Source organism: Panthera uncia, assembly GCF_023721935.1.
Source record: "Panthera uncia isolate 11264 chromosome B3 unlocalized genomic scaffold, Puncia_PCG_1.0 HiC_scaffold_1, whole genome shotgun sequence".
NCBI classification, from domain to species: Eukaryota; Metazoa; Chordata; class Mammalia; order Carnivora; family Felidae; genus Panthera; species Panthera uncia.
This window is the reverse complement of record NW_026057582.1, coordinates 83447917-83468254: the sequence shown is the minus strand read 5'-3', so window position 1 is coordinate 83468254 and position 20338 is coordinate 83447917. Positions and strand designations below refer to the sequence as shown.

The 20338-nt window shown below is 37.3% G+C and overlaps 1 protein-coding gene across 1 annotated transcript in view; it reads left to right on the top strand.

The window, feature by feature from the left end:
* Positions 1–20338, top strand: part of INO80 (INO80 complex ATPase subunit) — a 134087-nt gene that overhangs the window by 38860 nt on the left and 74889 nt on the right. The window contains exons 8-14 of the mRNA XM_049613385.1: positions 6447–6500; positions 7318–7521; positions 9540–9735; positions 10613–10680; positions 11533–11742; positions 12254–12334; positions 13139–13234. Of these exons, the coding sequence (XP_049469342.1) occupies positions 6447–6500; positions 7318–7521; positions 9540–9735; positions 10613–10680; positions 11533–11742; positions 12254–12334; positions 13139–13234 (909 nt within the window). The remainder of the gene's footprint in view (positions 1–6446; positions 6501–7317; positions 7522–9539; positions 9736–10612; positions 10681–11532; positions 11743–12253; positions 12335–13138; positions 13235–20338) is intronic.

Sequence of the window (20338 nt, the reverse complement as noted above, 5' to 3'; positions counted from 1 at the left end):
GAGAGAGAGAGAGAGAGAGAGAGAGAGAGAGAGAGAGAGAGAGAGAATGAATCTCAAGCAGGCTCCACACTGTTAGCACCAAGCCTGACATGGGGCTCGGTCTCATGAACCGTGAGATCATGACCTGAGCGCAAAATCAAGAATCAGATGCTTAACTGACTGAGCCACCCAGGTGCCCCTAGACTAATAAACTTTTTAAAAAATGGTGCTGGAACAACTAGGTAGCCATTTGGAAAAAGATAAAAGTAGATCTGTTTCTCACACATATACTCTGAACATATTAAGGTTCTTAGTATAAAAAATGAAATCATACAAATACTAGAGGAAAAGGATTACATTCCTATTTAACCTTGGCTCAGCAAAAGTATGACTCAACATCCAGAGGCAATGAAAGAAAACATTTGTAAATTTGACTAAATACAAATAAATTTTTTCATGACAAAAGAGAGCTGACAAAGTGGGAAAGATTATTTACATTGTCACAAAGGGCTCGTATCTCTAGTATATAAAGAACTTTTGAAAATTGAGAGCCAAAGAACCACAAATTCAGTAGGCAAGTAAAATGACGGGAATAGACAATTCACAAAGAAAGATATAAAAATGGCTCTTAAATATTAAAAAGGTTCAAAGTCTCATAATTAGAGTAGTCTAAAATAACACCTAGATACCATTTTTCACTTATCACAATGGCAAAAATTGGAAAATATGATAACACATTCTCTTAAGAAGGCTATGGGGAAACAGACACTTTTTTACATTGCTGCTAGAAGTGCAAATCAGAGAGCATTATTCTGGAGCGTAAATTGGCAATACCTAATAATCTCCATATGCAGTTACCTTTCAAACCAGCACTTCCACTTCTAGGAATTATGCTGAGGCTAAACCTGCAACTATACAATGTAAACAAAGTTACTCATTACAGCATTATTTTTAATTGCAAAATAAACAACTTTAATGCCTATACATGGGGCTTGAATTGAACTCTGGTAGATATACACAGTGGATTGTTATGCTGCTGTTAAAAAGAAATAATGAGGAAGACCTTTCTGAAGTGACATGGGATAAAGACATAGTGTTAAGTGAGAAAAGCAAAACAAAAGCAGGTATCTATAGTATTTACCTCTCATATAAGCAAAACAGGAATATAAGAAAATACACAAATTCTCATTCATGCAAAAGACATTCAAGAAGGATAAGCCTGAAATTAAAGTGTTGATTTCTTATAGTGGGCAGGTGGTAAAAATGTAGAAAGAAAGGAAGGAATGGGAGCAGGTTAGCAGGGATGAGGGGCAGTCTTTGAGTACATCGTTTTGTATGTAGGGCTGACTTTGAAAATCATGGTAATGTTTCATATACTCCTCATATACACTGATAATAAAACAATTGAAACCAGTCAGGGTGTGGGAAGGGAATTAGGTTGAGGGGATATTTGGGCAAAGTGGAATAAAAACAGGAACAAATGGTGTGCTTGGGTAGCTCACTCAGTTGAGTGTCCAACTCTTGGTTTTGGCTCAGGTTCTGGTCTCATGGTTCGTGACTTTGAGCCTAGTGTCCAGGCTCTGTGCTGATACTGTGGAGCCTGCTTTGGATATTCTCTTTCCTAGTTCTCTCTGCCCCTCCCCCACTCGTGCACACACATGGTGTCTCTGAAAATAAATAAAATTTAAAAAAAGTCAAGAACAAATGTTAACTGTATCAGAAATGAGTAATATATAATCAAGTTGCAGGGATTGGGGAAGAAAAGGACTCCCTGAAGTAACTGAGGAAATCAGTATTTTGACTTGATATGTAAGGCTGGAGACCAAAAGAACTGTACGTAAATGCTATGATTGACATAGTAAGTGTTTCTTACAAAAGAATGGGTTAGAATTTTGAAACTACTCTGTATGTGTACTAGAATTGAACAAATAAGTAAATATGTTGTAGATGACAGCCAGTTTCTCGCTGTTGGAAACATTTAAAGTGAAGCCTTTGAAATTTGATTGGAGTCAGAGCTCTCAGTACACACACACACACACACACACACACACACACACACACAGATAGATGTGTACAGAAATATAGTTGTGTGTGTGTGCATAGGTTAGTATGCATATATACTTAATTTCTAGCTAGCTCTTTGCAGAGAGTGCCTAGACGCAGTGATATCCCAGTAACAATTAAGTTACCTAGTTCCCAGATCTTGATTTCTCAACACTTTTTATTCTCTAATAAAGTTAAGGAGGTACTTGAAGAAAGGTGGAAGTGGGGGATTGTCAGAAGAATACAGGAGCCAATCTGAAGGGGCTCTTCATCACCAAAGTTAAAATAATTGAGCAATGAAATCGATAATAATAATACTGAATTTTAACACATAGAATAAAAGAAATATCAGTGAGTCCATACTGTTATAAATAATTAAATAAGAAAACAGGTAAGGTAGAAGGAACAACTCTTCCTTGCAGTAGAATTCTAGTTAATAGGACAGAAAGAAGTAGAGAATCATCATTAACACAAATACCATGGTAATAATTGTTGCAGACTGGATCCATTGATGAAGGCTAAAATCAGAGGACGAAAGATACAGGAGAACCAGAGCTTGCACATACTGAAAGCATCTCCCCAGCATATACATCTCAGCACAAAAAGAAAGATAGTGATAATCATGGGTAGTTACTACCATGGTAAGGTGGTAGAATCTACTTTAACCAAAAGATCTAAGTAACACTAGTAATAGAAATTTTGATATTGTGAACTTAATTTGATGCCCTGAGAAGAACATGTCGTTTCTGGGGTATTCTTGCCAAAATGTGTAATGTCATTCCAATCATGAGAAAACATCAGAAAATCACAAACTTTGGGGGAGATTTTACAAAATAACTGATTGGTGCCTTTCAAAAGTGTCAAGGACATGAGAAAAAGATTGAAGAATGTTATATATGCAGGAAGAGAACTGAGGAGAAAAGCAACTAAATACATTGTGGGATCCTGGAACAGGAAAAGGATTTTAGTGGAAAAATTGTTGACGTCCAGATAAGACTTGTAGTTTAATTAATATTTTACCAGTGTTATTTTCCTTTCTTAATAAAGTCAAACCTTGGTTTGCGAGCATAATTTGTTCTGGAAACATGCTTGTAATCCATAGCACTTGTATGTCAAAGTGAATTGCCCCATAAGAAATAATGGTATATGTGCTGCTGAAGCGAGCACAGAAATAACGGAAACTCAAATGATTCGTTCCATAACCCAAAAATATTCGTATAAAATTAACTACAATGCTGTAATATAATACAAAATAATAAAATACAAAATATAAAGAAAAATAAATTAACCTGCACTTGCCTTTGAAAGCCTTTGTGGCTGGTTTCAGGGAGACAAGAGACAAGGTTATTGTGTAGGACTACTTTCACTATCACTAATAGAATCACTGCTGTCTCTTGGCTCAATGGAATCTTTTTCTGCACGGGGGCCATCGTATATGCTTGCATGGATGTTGACTACAGTACAATAATAATAAACTCATATACTGTATTTAATGTAACTGGCAATTAGGCAGCATAGGAAAGGGTCTATATATGTAGGCAGCCTGACCTAAAATGAAGCAAAGCATTCCTAAGCGTACTCTTGTTTGGAAAAGCAAAGGACTGTCCATAAGTGCTTTGAAGTGACAAAGAAACTAGTGCCAGGTGTGAGCACCTTCCAGCATTCTAAAAAATTGATGATTTCTATCAAACACTGTGGCCTGAGACTGAACATCCGAGTATGGGAGACAGTCACCCCCAATCCCACAAAGACAGAGCGAGAGAGAGAAGATCCATTGGTTCACTTATGATCATGTGATGTTCGACATCTCGCACTACTTGTATTGCAAGACATCACTCATTTATCAAGTTAAAATTATTAGAAACGTTTGCTCATTTTGTGGCACACTTGTAGAGCAAGTTACTCTCAATCCTGGGTTTTACTGTGATTGTATTCTGTGGGGCACCTGAGTAGTGGCTCATTCAGTTAAGCATCCAACTCTTGTTTGGCTTAGGTCATGATCCTGTATTTCCTGTGGAGCTCCTTGCTGACAGTGGGGAGCCTGCTTGGGATTCTTTGTTTCCCCCTTTGCCCCTCCCCTGCTCATGCTCTCTTTCTCTCAAAATAAATAAATAAACATTTAAAATAATTGTATTCAAGTTATGTAAGATGCTAAATGAGGAAAAGCAGCAGGAGCAATATAAGGGAACTCTGTATTATTTTTTGCTACTTTTCTGTAAGTCTAAAATTGTTTCAAAACAAAATGTTTTAAAATGATATGGCAAGAGTAATGCAAGGAACTGCCATGTATCCTTTACTCATATTTAGCAATGTTTGCTTTGTTTGCTTTTGTTACATAAATGCATACTTTTTTCTCACCCATTTTGAGGGTTAGTTTGACACTTTGTACTGAACTTCCTTGTAGTAATTCAATGTGTGTTTCCTAAGAAAAAAGACATTCTGTCATACAGAACCACAATACAGTTATAAAGATTATTATCTGATCCACAGACCATATTTAGATTTCATCAGTTGTCTATAAAGGTTGGGGCTTTTTTTTCCTGATTGAATCCAGGATCCAATCTAGAAGTACATGTTTCATTTAGTTGTCACATCTCTTTAATCTCCTTTAAACCTGACATAGTTTCTCAGCCTTCATTTTTCATAACGTTTTTATTTTTGAAGAGTATAGGGCTATTATTTTGTACAGTGTTTCTGAATTTGAGTTATGATTCTTCATGATTAGATGTGGGTTATTCATTTTGGGCAGGATTACCAAAGGAGTGATATATCCTTCTTGATATGTCACATTGGGAGGCACATGACCCATTGTTCCAATTTGATGGTATTAGCTTCGATCCCTTGGTATGTTTGTGCTTCTTAACAATTACCATTCCCCACCCCCCCACCCCGTGCCAATTAATAAGTATTTTTGGAGAGAAGAACATTCTTGATGAGAGAAGTTATAGGGAAATCCTCTTTGTACCTGGTGAATAGACTTCAAAATGATGCCCATCTAGGGTGCCTGGTTGGCTCAGTGGGTACAGCATGCAACTCTTAATCTCAGGGTCTTGAGTTCAAGCCCTACATTGGGTGTAGAGATTACTTAAAAAAATAAAAATAATTTTTAATTTTTTTAAATGTTTATTTAGTTTTGAAAGAAAGAGAGTGTGAGGGGGAGAGGGACAGAGAGAGGGAGACACAGAATCAGAAGCAGGCTCCAGGCTCCGAGCTGTCAGCACAGAGCCCTACGTGGGGCTCAAACTTATGAACTGTGAGATCATGACCTGAGCTGAAGTCAGACGCTCAACCGACTGAGCCACCCAGGCACCCCAAATAAAAATAATTTTTAAAACATGATGCCCTTCCTATGATCAAGAATTCCATAGGAATATTTGAGATTCTTGTCTTTTTTTTTTTTTTTTAATTTTTTAACGTTTTAATTCATTTTTTGAGAGACAGAAACATTGTGAGCAGAGGAGGAGAGAGAGAGACGGAGACACAGAATCTGAAGCAGACTCCAGGCTGTCAGCACAGAGCCTGACGCAGGGCTTGAACTCACGGACCATGAGATCATGACCTGAGCCGAAGTTGGCTGCTTAACCGACTGAGCCACCCATGTGCCCCAAGATTCTTGTCTTTTAAGTAGCAATAGCTGCTTAAGCATTAGTAGGAGAAAGTTTTGATAAAGGGCGTAAAAATTCCTGTAAGCAGATCATCTGAGATGCAAATTTTATAGAAATGGCTTTTAAGACGTCTAACTTCGTACCCACTGTTTCTTCAGATTTAGGGGGAGAGCTCTTTAACGGTCACTCACGTATGCCTGTGCTATGTCTTCTCCCATGTCAACTGGATCATCATGGGAAATCATGTTTTTTTATTGAGCTTCTTTTGTTTTAACTGAATTGGAAGACAGAATCAGCTCATGACTGGTTTGTTGGGTGCTGAGTCATCTTGTGTTAGGTCTGCCTTAGAATTTTTTGTTAGAGAAGATGAAGCTTAGTGAAGCTTAAGTGTTGGCAGAAATTAATAGTGGCAGCAGATTTGTTCTGGTTGGAGGATAGAAACACAAACTGGAAGGCTAGTTTACTGTTGTAACAATTCCTGTATGTCATTGCCTGCTATCTCAGCTTCTTTGCAGATGGGCTCTGCAAAGCCGTGTGTATTAGTGTGGTGCTAGGGTTTAGGGCATGTTGTTACATTTTCCACTTCAGGCCTGAAATATAACTTAAATTCTTTCTAAAGTATACAGAAGACTCTGTTTAAGGTAGCCACAGCACTAGCTTATTCTTCCTAATGCTGCTTTAGTAGCTTTGTGTGTGGTTCTCAGTTGGTGCTTTTGGATGACTTTAACCCTTCAGGAGTTGAATAACAGACAGTGTCAGTCTACACAATCTTATTTCAAAAGGACTCCTAAATGATATAATTGTTTTTAAATATTTTAGGCCAACAAGCAGAAAGCTTCAGCTCGTAACCTGTTTCTCACCAATAGCCGAAAGGTAAATTGTAGTTTTATATTTCCCGTTTTTTGTTATGTTGGAATATGTCTCCGTTTGCTGCTCTTGTCTCTTGTGACCTGGTAGAATACCTTAGGTACTATAGTAGTACCTAAGAGAATTTCTGAATGTTCTCTATTTTATAAATAAAATTGCTCTTCCTCACATTTCTGGTATTTGAACCTTTTTGAATGAGACCATAGCCTGCTCTTAATTCCTTCGGCAGTTCATGTGCTCAGTCTCTTTATCTAAGAAATGATGGTTAGTAATATTAATACCTTCCTTTAGAGGGAAGTAACACAACTTCCTTTGAGATCTCTGAGATCAGATGAGGTAATGTTATTGGTTCTGTTTTCCTGGGCTAATCTAATCACTCATCCTCAGTTTCCTCATCTGTAAAATGAGGATGTCTGTACTACCAACTTTGTAGAGTTTATGTGAAGAAATAAATTAGTTTAATGATGTTAGGCTTAGAGTGGTGCCTAGCATATAATAAGCATTAATCGCTACTATCATTAACGTGTACAATAATACTTTGTAGCTTCCCAGCACATCTCGGGTCATTATACTTTTTTTTTTCTTTCTTTCCATCTAAGGTGCCAGTATGTGTATAAATTTTTCATTCCATGTATTACCTCAGGGTCTGTGTCTGGATCTTAGTACTGTTCAGGGGCATTAACCACATTGTGGCAAAAGGAGATGTGGTCGTAGAAAGACTGTGTGCACTGAACTGACGGGAATGCTGTGGTTTAGAGCTAAGGGAAGACTGGCCGTGGTGTTGGGTCCTTCTCCTTTGTGAGAATGCTGTTGTCATCTGCAGCTTGCCCACCAGTGCATGAAGGAGGTGCGTCGAGCTGCCTTGCAGGCCCAAAAGAACTGTAAGGAGACCTTGCCTCGTGCCCGCCGCCTCACCAAGGAGATGCTTCTGTACTGGAAGAAATACGAGAAGGTGGAGAAGGAACACCGAAAGCGTGCAGAGAAGGAAGCCTTGGAGCAGCGCAAGTTGGATGAGGAAATGCGGGAGGTAGGGCAATAGTATAAAATTTTGAAAACCCTGATTGCTCAGCCATATCAAGAGATTGGTGTATACTACATAAATTGTAAGGTAATGAAATCATTGGAAAAAAACATTTTAAGACATAATTTTGAGGATAGTAATTTTAGTCCAGTAAAATGATTCTGTTTTTATCCCTCAGTAAGGCCCTCTCTCCGGCCTTCACCTCTCTTTGTACGCCAAGATTTTCTGTTCTTTCTTAGCCTTATTCCTCTTTATATTTCTGGTGGACCAAAAAAAAATTGAAAGAAAAAGGATAGGGATGAACGAAAGAAAACAGCTTACAGCTTATCTTGGCTTGGTTCCAGGTGCTGGCTGCAGTTTCTTCCTTGTTGGAAGAGCGGGGCTGGTTGCCAAATTTAGGGCCAGATAAGAACAATAGACAAACTCGTCCAGTTTTGAGACCCATCCCCCCACTCCTACATGCTTCACTGTTTTAACTTTCAGCCAGTATTCCTCTAAGCCTGATGTTAGCTAATATGTAGGTGAGTAGATTGTTCAGGGAAGCAAGAGGAGAAAGTAGGAGGACAAAGTCATTGTGTTGTCATTGGCAAACCAGTTTGGTTGTGAGCAGGGAAAATTGAGGTCTGAAGAAAGAAGGCAATCAAGGGATGGGAGAATCTTTTCTTTCAGGTATAGGCAGTAAGTACTCGTGTCAAAGCAGAGCTGTGGCCTCTTCTGAGCTCTTGATCTTTTATCTTTTATCTTGTCTTTGAGGGCGAATATGGATTTTGCCAAGTTTCTTAAGTCTCGTGGGTAATTTTTATCTTTGTATGCAAGATAAACATATTAGTGTGTTAGTAAACATTTGATGCTATATGGAATACTTCCATGTGAATTTATAGGCATTTGAGAGTCGTAGGTCTTGAAGTTTTGCAAGCGGCCAGACGTATGTATGATCTAAGTTTGTGAAACATTCTCTCAGTTTGGTTGATAATTAACTGATGGGTTTCATTCATGTTTATGTTTTATGTCCTTCTCCGAACCTTTGAAATAAAACTATTTGTGATGGAACTTTATTGTTCCTTTAATTTACTTTGCTCATTTAAACATGTAGTTGTTGACTGTTGTAAAGGAGGTGTTACTCTTTTTTGTTTTAATTTAGAAAGGTTTTCTCGATAGTACTTTAGCTATAATAAACCTGTATTTATTATGAAAAATAACTCCCATTTTCTCTCAAATTCTCTTTCAGATTTTCTTCTCATTTGAATCTGGCTCAAGTACTATAAAACCTTAAAGAGAAAGTATAGTTTTATATAGCATACCTTAGGACTGGTCTCTTTTCTTGGCTAAGTTCCTTGTTATATTTTTGTTTTTCATTTGGGGAGGTGGACCAAGGGTAAATCAACTCTACTTCATACGAATTTTATTATAAAATAGTTAATGCAGAGTAGTGACATGTGCATTTGATCTGTATTCATATTTTATAGGTCATCACAGATGAACTATACATTGTTTTTGGGAGTATTTTCTTCCTTTGTCATCTTATTCTTAAATATCTTCTGGTTGACTTTCAGAATAATTTATAGCCCCTAGTCACTTATTTTCACTTTCGGTGATAAAGATCTTTTGACATGTTTACATTTTTTACAATACTAAAACTATATACAGGTATCTACCACCTAGGTTATGGAATAAAGCTCATTGGTTGAGTTTAGTTGGTATCTCTGCGCCACTCTAGGAAATTGATACAGTAAAGAAATAAGCATTTTAGAAACAGAAGCTTAATGGAGAAAACATTTCATGTTGTAAATGAGAGCAAAACATATGTTATTAAATATAAGTGAAGACTATTCCTTGCTTTTATTACCACTGACTTGGTTATAATAAAACTGTGCGTTAACAATTCTTAGTTTTCTAAAGGTAAAGAATCTATAAAAGAATTGTATGCAAACTATATATAGATTTTATGAATTCTGTTGATCACCTCTTGTTGTATGTGATTGATGATTTGACTCTGTTTTCACTTCTAACTTTTTTCCCTTTAGGCCAAGAGGCAACAACGAAAACTGAACTTCCTAATCACCCAGACAGAGTTGTATGCCCATTTCATGAGTCGTAAACGAGACATGGGTCATGATGGAATCCAGGAAGAAATCTTAAGGAAACTGGAAGACAGTTCTACCCAAAGACAGATTGACATTGGTGGAGGAGTGGTAGTTAACATCACACAGGAGGATTATGGTGAGTCCTGCGTCAGGAGGTAGAGGAAGTGGGTACCCTCTATTTTTTCATACCTAAGGTTTCTTGCAAGTTTTGTCTTGATTGGTAAGCAATGATTAGTAAAGGGGAATTTATTGTGCTGGAGTAGGGAAAGTATGAATAAAATCAACATACAAAATAACTTTTTTTAATTAAAGAATTTGGAAAGGGAAGGGTGTGTTTATATGATCTTATAAGTTTGGGAATATTTTATATGTTTTGATTTGTTAGTAGGAATGGAGGCTATTGAATCAGAAGAATTCAGTGAACATGTCTCAGCAGAGAAAATCATGTCTCTCTTAACAAGATTCTTGGTGATATAAGTCAAGCATGAGAAAGAGACTGTTCAGTTTTGGTATTTTTGTGTCCACAGGGGGAGGGATGAATTGGGGTGAAGTTTGAGGGTAATTTCACAGAGAATAGTGATAAAGATCATGTTGAGCTCAGAATAAAAAGAATGAGCGTTCCTGCATGGGTCTTAGGGGTTACACATGTCTTGATTTCTTCTTTGGGGATAGTTTCACCCAGCAGAAATCTATCACAGTTTTTAATCCCTATTGTTATGCTTTGCTTTGCTTTGGCATTGCTTTGTGCAAAAAACCCAGGATTGGGAGCCTGGAGCTCAGGTGGTTTCTGTGAGCTGGCTTTAGCTACTAGAGACATGGCACCCCTCTGCCTTCATTGCCACTTCTAAGTCCTAACCTTTGTCATGTAATTTGAGCCTTTCTGTTCTCTCACCCTCTGTGAATTTAGGGATGAGTAGGTTGGGGGAGTTAGGGATTGACAGTGTCAATGTGAATTGCAACTTTGAAGGAGATCAATTAATGACTTGCGATAATCTATAAGTTTTCCTTTTCAGATAGTAACCATTTCAAAGCCCAGGCCCTGAAGAATGCTGAAAATGCTTACCATATTCATCAAGCTCGGGTGAGTCTTACAAATGAAAAGAACCTATTATGCGCTCTGGAAATACCCCACAACCTTTCATTTGGGTGATTTTCCTTTCGGTTTATTCCTATTTCCAGTGAGAAACACTGGCAGATGTGTGTATATGTACGTGACTATGTGTTGGGTGTGGGTTATGTCTCCATTTAGAACAATAGGAATAATTGAGGAAGGGTGGAAAATAAGCATTCACTTGTGTGTGAGCTTTAGGAGTGTGTTGATTGAAGCGAGGATAGTATACCTATTTTTTTGTCCTCTTGAGTAATCATGGGTAATAGAGTGTGAAATGCATCATGGTTGTTTAGTGAAGAAGACCATACTGGTGCTTGTTAAGAGAGCTATACCATTGCCTTAAGAAAACTGCTAAGTTAGGACCTTCTTTCAAACCTTAGTAATAGCTTGCTTATTCATGATGTAGTGATATTTCATGAAATCAGAAGGATATGGCAGTTAGATTGAATTAAAATAAGTAAAGAAAGTAAAGAATATACTGCATAGGAACCCTATTTAACAGGGTCTAGGTCAGGATAGATACAAAGTTGACCTTCTCACCAACCCCAACCAAAGAAATTTTATGTCAGATTTTTAACAAATTCCTTGATGAAGTGAGTAATCATGTAGTATGGCTTAGGTCTGTTCATTATAAGAGAACTTCTAATATAATTGTTAAAATAGTAATGTTTCATATATCGTTCTAGATACATAATATATTACATAATATTATTAGAAATTTTGTTCCAGTTACCACACAATAGATATATTGTCATTATGAATTTGATTTGAATTCCATTTTTCCCTCTTATGTTTTTCTTCTAATATGTTTTTATTTTCCAGACAAGGTCATTTGATGAAGATGCAAAAGAAAGTCGAGCAGCTGCCCTCCGGGCAGCAAACAAGTCTGGTACTGGGTTTGGGGAGAGTTACAGCCTGGCAAACCCATCTATCCGAGCTGGTGAAGATATTCCACAACCTACCATTTTTAATGGCAAATTAAAAGGCTACCAGCTGAAAGGCATGAATTGGCTGGCAAATCTGTATGAGCAGGTGAAGTTTAGAACTGTGTCATACCCACTCTGTTTTGTTACGCGTTTTTCTAATATCATTGGTTCAGAGTATTGCGAAATGGACACAAGATAATGTTTTAAATTTCATCCCTTTTAAAAAGTTTCATTGACTGACAGGAGTCAGAAAGATGTTTCTATATTTTTAACCTGAAATTTTGTTTGAGAATATTTGTATCGTGTACATAGTTTGCCTGAAGTGGTCTTGGTAACCTGATTGTTTGTGTTTTTTTGCCTGGATTATATTTGCTGGAAAACTGGCTTTGGCCTGTTATTCAACTCATGATATCACCTCAGGTATCATAATTCATAGTTGTAGCTATAGAGTTGACAAAAGGAATCATTACAAGCAGTGGGTAATAGTGCTGAAATGATATTTCTAGTCATTTTTGTTTAAACAAGTCTAATAGTTTGGTTAGTTTTTGGGGACAGTATGTTGAACCCCTGTGTGATGGAATGTGAGAGGTACTGACTATGTGTATTTTTTTTTCCAGGGCATTAATGGCATTCTTGCAGATGAAATGGGTCTTGGCAAAACAGTACAGAGTATTGCCCTCCTGGCCCATCTGGCTGAGGTGGGTAGATGCAGTCTTTGTCTTCCCCACTCTAGATTCTGGGGTGAGAATCAGCCATTATCAAGCATTATGTCATGCTTTGTAGCATACCAGGACTATAGGACTTACTCCTTGCCTTCAAGGTCATTACAAGGTGACATAGTGTGGTGAAACATTTAGGTTTTCAAGACTGGAACAGTTTTTGAGAGTGTGTGGTTGGAAATAATGCCCCTCACCCCCTGTCCACAATCATTAGAATAATGGCAAAGGAATGGTGGTTAGACCAGAAGACCCAAGTTCACATCTTAACTCTGTTTACTGAGAATGTAAACTTGAGCATTCACCTCATCTTTTTTACTTTGACTTCACTTTAATTTTCTGAGGTTTAGTTTCTACTTCTGCAACTTGGGGATAATACCTACTTAGAGGAATTCTATGAGAATTAAGTGAAAATAAGTGTAGAAACATTTTGAGAAAAGCAAAAACTCCAATACTAGTAAAATTGTTATCTAGTATAGGGGAAAGCAGCACATACAAGTCAGGATGTAGTAAGTGCTTTGTCAGTGATATAAATTAGGACCTTTAAGTGGTGGGAGTTGGGAGTAATTGCTTGGTATTTTTTCCCAAGTTTTTTTCTGAGCAGATTCCTTCCATGTGTTGTTATTAACATAGGCTATTACTACTGAATATGCAAATGTGGGATCTAGACACCATTTTTCTTGTTATAAAGTATTATGGATTCTTAAACTGCTCTTGTTAATTATAATTTTGAACTAAATATCTTCAGTTTTTCTGCAGTTAGCTGACCCATTTTTTCTCTTTCAGAGAGAGAACATCTGGGGACCTTTCTTAATAATTTCACCTGCTTCTACACTTAACAATTGGCACCAGGAGTTTACAAGATTTGTTCCTAAATTTAAGGTAAAAATCAATCCAGCAAAAATTTCTTTTGCTCTTTAAACTTTGTGACTTTTCTTTTTCTGCCTTACTTGTTTAAATTGTTTATAAGAATTTTTAGTTTCTTGCATTTTTTCCAAAGTGCTTTGGAATGCATACATTGCATTGTTCCATTTGAAAGTAACTGATGGGAGCAGTAAGAGAGCATATTACATCCTTTTGTTTCATAAGTGAGAAAGCCAAAGTCCAGTTTGAATGATTTGTTGGTTTAGGCACATGGATTGATGCTCCTGGTCAAACTGCCATAGTAGAAAATATCTACCTTGCTGGTTTAACGTAGATTTTGGCAAATCATATCATCAGGGCACATACCCTATAATTTATGACATTGTCATATCCCCTCCCAATATATTCATAAATAATGTATTTTCTCATTACTCCAAAGTCAGATCTTTAGCCTGAGTTTAGATAGTAAGAAAGATAGTAAGATCGAGGTCAGAAGTGATCAATAGGGAAGTATGTTGTATTAAGTTGGTTAAGATGTGAACAAGATTTATTAAACAGGTTTTAATTGTGGAAAGTTATTGGGATATAAGAAAGAATGGGTAGAGGTGCCGAGTGGCTCAGTCATGTTCTCAAGGTTTGTGGGTTTGAGCCCTGCATTGGGCTGTGTTCTGACGGCTCAGAGCCTGGAGCCTGCTTTGGATTCTGGGTCTCCCTCTTTCTCTCTCAGCCCCTCCCCTGCTTTTGCTCTCTTTCTCTCTCTCTCTCTCTCAAAAACAAACATTTAAAGAAAAAGAAAAGAACAGGTAGGGTTTATTATAGTGTTTGCAAGTAAAAATGGGGAAATTAGGTAACTATGTGTTCTGTCCCTAAAGTGACATAATGATAATGAAGTTTCATGGTAAAGAGGATTTTATGGAGATTGTATATCAGGAATTATTGAGGGGCACCTGTGTGGCTCAGTCAGTTAAGCAGAGGATTCTTGATTTCAGCTCCGGTCATGATCTTGTGGTTCGTGAGATTGAGCCCCACATTGGGTTCCACACTGACAGCGCATGGAGCCTACTTTTGATTCTCTCTCTCTCCCTCTCTCTGTCCCTCCCCCTGCTTGCACTTGCTCTCTCTCAAAATAAGTAAATAAACTTAAAATTTTCTTTAAAAAAAATTATTGATATGATCTGTCTGATTTGGGGTGTCCATAATCATGGGTTCCATTCAATTTAAAAGGACACAGGATAGGGTGGATGTGGGAGTCTGATGTTTTTCTGGCTTAAGCGTTGTAAGGAATAAGGAGACATGCGGGGTATTCCACTTTGGGATACCTTTGTGGCTATGGCTGCACCTTATTGCCTCAATTGTAGTTAGAAACTATTTACAAGGCACATTAAGTGTATAGCTTTTAACATGGTAGACTCATTTTTATTTTTAATATTATTATTTTTTTAAACATTTATTTATTTTTGATAGAAACAGAGCATGAGTGGGGGAGGGGCAGAGAGAGAGGGAGACACAGAATCTGAAGCAGGCTCTAGGCTCTGAGCTGTCAGCACAGAGCCCGACGCGGGGCTTGAACTCACGGACTGCGAGACCATGACCAGAGCCAAAGTTGGAAGCTTAATTGACTGAGCCACCCAGGTGCCCCGACTCATTTTTATTTCATTTCATTTCACTTATTTTTTAGTTGATTTATTTTGAGAGCCTGTGAGCAGGAGAGGGGCAGAGAGAGAAGGAGAGAGAGAATCAAGCACTGAGAGTGCAAAACCCCATGCCAGGCTCAATTTCACCAACCCCAAGATCATGACCTGAACTAATAAGATCAAGAGTAGGGTGTCCAACTGAGTGACCACCCAGATGCCCCATTGGTTGACTCATTTTTAAATTTGTAAGGAGGAGATGAGATCATTCTAAGGTAGTTTGTTGAATATTTTCTCTAGAGTTGTTTGCTATATGGAATATGGAGCTGCTTTTTTTCTTCATTTATTCATTTTTTTTTTTCTTTTCCAGTACATGTTCAACAATCAGGACTTGAAAAACTCAGTCTTAAAAATTTCTACCAGGGGCGCCTGGGTGGCTCAGTCAGTTAAGCGTCTGACTTCAGCTCAGGTCATGATCCCACAGTCCATGAGTTCGAGCCCTGCATCAGGCTCTGTGCTGACAGCTCAGAGCCTGGAGCCTGCTTCAGATTCTGTGTCTCCCTCTCTCTCTGCCCCTCCCCTGGTCATGCTCTGTCTCAAAAATAAATAAAAACATTAAAAAAAAAAAATTTCCACCAAACCACCTAAGTTTTCAGTATTAACTTTACTGACCATTAGATGGCAATGTCAAACTACTTATGTCATTGATACCTGTCCTTTGATTTTATGCCTCTGCCTGGAACCGAGCTTTCATGTTCATGTTGAGCTTACTTTTGAATAAGCCTTTGGGCCTATTTTAGTTGCCACTGTTTTTTTTTTTTTTGTCTCATTTTTTAAAAATTGTGATAAAAAGCACATATATGGGTGCACCTGGCTCAATCACTTGCTAAACATCCAACTGGATCTCAGGGTCATGAATTTGAGCCCCATGTTGGGTGTAAAGTGTGCTGTTTTTTGTTTTTTGTTTCTTTTAATGTTTATTTTTGAGAGAGAGAGCCATAGCGCAAGCAGAGGAGGGTCAGAGAGAGAGAGTCACAGAATCTGAAGCAGGCTCCAGACTAAGCTGTCAGCAGAGTCCAGTGTGGGGCTTAAACTCACGAACTGTGAGATCATGACCTGAGCTGTAGTCAGACGCTTAACCGACTGAGCCACCCAGGCGTTCCGTGAATAAAGTATACTTAAAAAAAAAAACCAAAAACCACACATACATAAAATGTGCCCCTGTAAAGTATACAGTTTAGTAGTAATAAGTACATTTATGGTGTGTGGTGCAATGATGGATGCTGTCTGATTGCAGAATTTTTTCATCATCCCAAACAGAAACCTCTTCCCCATTAAGCAGTCACTCCCTATTCCCCTTTCCTTCCAACCACTGGCTACCGCAAATTCACTTTCTGTCTCTGTATTTGCTTATTCTGGATATTTCATGTAACTGGAATCATATAGTAGGTGGTTTTAGTTTTGTTTTGTTTTGTTTTTTAAATCTGGCTTCTTTTCACTTAGCATAATATTTTCAAAGTTCATCCATGTTATAGCACATGTCAGCATGTCATTCCTTTTTATGACTGAATAGTATTTAATTATCTAGACAAACTATATTTTGTTTATCCATTCATCTCTCAATGGATGTTTGGATTGTGTCCACCTTTGGCTGTTGTTAATAATACTGTTAGGAACATTCATCTACAGGTTGTTATTTGAACACCTGTCCTGTTTTCAGTTCTTTTGGTATATATCTAGGAGTGGAATTGCTAACGCATTCTGTATTTTATTGAGAAATCTGGTACCTGTTATTTTGTTGTTTTTGTTCAGCTTACGAGCTAAAAATAGCTTTTCTGTTTTTAAACTGTTGATTTAAAAAGAATATTTCATAACAAATGGGATATGAAATTTAAACACATATAGTTGTTATTTGCTTACAGAAAAGGTTTGATGGTCTCTTTTATATTGATTCATTGCTTCAATTTCCATTGCTCCTTTAGGTTGTCCAGAAATGTGTCCACCTCCCTGCAGAACATAGTTAAATGTAGACTGTACTCAAGTTTATAGTTAGTTTACATTCAAAAGATACTTAGGCGTATGATGATAGCATCTGAATATTTATTTTATGTGACAGGTATCTGAGCAACACTTGTTTTAAGATTCTAGTATGACCATAGGCTTCCTCTTTTTCCCCATGAAATATGATTTATGTTTTTTCTATAATGTACCATTTTCATTCCTGAAAGTGGCTATTTTGTGTGTTTCTATTTCATTCATCTCTGCTTTTTTTAAAAATTACTTTTGTCTGCTCTTTTGTGAACGTTTTTCTTTTTCTAACATCTTAAGTGGAGCTTAGATGCTTGATTTTTAGCTTTTTCCAGTAAGTGTCCTTAAAGGTATTAATATCTTCTTGTGCATGACTGTAGCTATCCAAAGTTTTGATGTGTCACATTTTCATTAATCTTTAATTCAATATAATTTCTAGCTTATGTTGCAAGTTTTGTTTGATTCATGGCTTAATTAAAAGTAGTTCCTGGGGTGCCTGGGCGGCTGAGTTGGTTAAGCATCCGACTCAGGTCATGATCTCGTGGTTTGTGAGTTCGAGTTGTGCGTCAGGATGTATGCTGACAGCTCAGAGCTTGGAGCATGCTTCAGATTCTGTCTCCCTCTCTATCTGCCCCTGCCCCTTCTTGCACTCCGTCTCTATCTTTCTCAAAAGTAAAAATTAAAACAAAAAAATTTTTTTAAGTGTGGTTCTTAATTTCCAAACAGAGGAATCTTTTTGTTACTAGATATCTTTTTGTTACTAATTTACAGTTTAAACCCACTGTGATAAGAAATTAGGCTTTGTGTGATTTTGATCCATTGAAATCTTTTGAACTTTCCTTTCCCACCATATGGTCAGTGTTTATAATAATGTCCTATATCTGTTTGAAAATAAGTATTGTGCAGTTGTTGAGTGCAGCGTTCTGTGTGTGTTGGTTAGGTTAGGTTTTTTAAGTTCTTCTGTATCTTTACTGATTTTTTGGTCTGCCTCTTCAATTACTGACTGAAAGAAGTATGTTAAAATTTGCCACAATTAAGGATTTTTTCATTTCTGTTCTATTTTGCTTCTTTACTTTGAGACTGTGAGTTGTATACAAGTTTACAGTTACTTTGTCTTACTGGTGAATTGAACCTTTTATTATTATGAAATCCCTCTTGTTAAGACTTTTTGCCTTAAATCTGCTCTTTCTGGTATTAAATAGATCAGCTTTCTTCTGGTTTGTATATGGTATCGCTTTCTCATTTAACCATTCTGTTTCCATTTAAGGTTTTTTTTCCTGCCTTTATTTGGAGCATTTATGCTTTTTTTTTTTTTTTTTTTAACGTTTATTTATTTTTTTGAGACCGAGAGAGACAGAGCATGAACAGGGAGGGTCAGAGAGAGGGAGACACAGAATCTGAAACAGGCTCCAGGCTCTGAGCGGTCAGCACAGAGCCCGACGCGGGGCTTGAACCCACAAACTGTGAGATCATGACCGGAGCCGAAGTCGGACGCTTAACCAACCGAGCCACCCAGGCGCCCCGGAGCATTTATGCTTTTAATGTAGTTACTGACACATGGAGTTTAAATCTTCCTTACTGTTTTCTTTCTTCTTCTACAACTTTCCTTTTTCTTCTTTCTTGTGTCCTTTGGATTGATTATATTTTACTACTCATTCCTTTTTGGAATTAGTAATTTCTTTTTGGAATATACTAATTATATATTCATTTTATTTTTTAGTAGATACCCAGGAATCAAGGAACATGTATCCTTGATTTAAAAAAAATTTTTTTTTAACATTTATTTATTGCTGAGAGAGACAGAGCATGAGCAGGGGAGGTGCAGAGAAGGAGGGAGACACAGAAGCAGGCTCCAGGCTCTGAGCTGTCAGCACAGAGCCCGACGTGGGGCTTCAACCCACGAACTGGGAGATAATGACCTGAGCCCAAGTCGGATGCTTAACCAACTGAGCCACCCAGGTGCCCCGATTTTTTAAAAAGTAGTATAAATTAATACTGTTACTGCTTTCCAGATAGTAAAAGGGCTTTAGTATACTTTAACTACATTCCCCTTCTCTAGACTTACGTGCTATTGTAAATATTTTATCTTTCAAACCCCACCAAGCATTTTATTATCATCTATACATTTTAAATTTATTTAGATTTATTTATATTACTCACGTATTCAGTGTTTTCATTGATCTTCATTTCTTCCTGTATATTTTTACTTCGTTGTGGCTGAAAGTTTTCAAAACAACAATAAACATCAAGCTACAGGTCCAAGAAGCACTTTGAAAGGAAATTATACCTAGAGATACAACAGAAAAAGTGAATTTCCCATTCTTTTCTTTCTCCATGCTTTCGTCTAAATATTTCCTTCTGACCTATATCATCTATTTCACTGATTCTCTCTTAGATGCATCTAATCTGTTATTAAACCCATAATTGAATTCTTAGTGTTAGTTACTGTATTTTCCGGTTGGGGAAATTCTCTTTGGTATTTATAATTTTTCATACACCCCTGAAATTCTCTAGCTTATCTTTTAATTCCAGGAACAAATTAGCATCTTTTTAAAAAGTGTTCTTTTGATATTTCATTGTCAGGATCTCCTCTGTGTTTATTTCTTGTACGTGTTTCTCATACCGGTTTTCAGTCATATTGTCTAATCTTTCTATATACCTGGGTATATTTTGTACATTTTGTTTGTTTATGTTTTTACTGTATACCAGACATTATATAGGAATGATTGTAGAGGTCATTGTGGGCTCTGTTTTCTTCTTCCAGATTGTGGATTTATAGGTGTTTGGGGTTGGGCATTTTGTGTTTGTTTTGTTTGTTTTGCCACTAGTAATTGGGGGGGGGGCACTAACAATCCAAAAGTCCCCCCTTAAGCTAGTCAGGAATTGAGATGATTCATAGCTGGGATTCAGTACTTGTTAAGGCAAGTCTATATTTAATTGACTTTTACTACCCATGGGTATGTATCCTGTGATTCTTATCTTAAGACCAGGGAGGTGGGTGGTTATCAGAATCCTTCTTCCTTAAACTACAGTTTTTGTTCTGTAGGCACTGTATCTCTTAAAACAATATTCTGTTTAATTTCTTAGCTTCACAACTGGAACTTTTGGAAATGATCAGCACCTTTTGGAAGGACATGTATCACGTGTTAGGCTTTCCTCTCTGGACTTTGTTTCCTGGATCTTGACTCCATAATTCTCCACTGCCTCAGTAGCTTTCTCATGCCTTCAAACCAATGTTTTGTATGTGTGTTTTAATTCAGTCTGTAGGAAGAGGGCTAGTGGCAGTGACAGAAGAGGAACTCCTATATTCATTCTTTAGGTTCTTTTTATTTTTATTTATTATTATTATTATTTCAATATATGAAATTTATTGTCAAATTGGTTTCCATACAACACCCAATGCTCATCCCAAAAGGTGCCCTCCTCAATACCCATCACCCACTCTCCCCTCCCTCCCACCCCC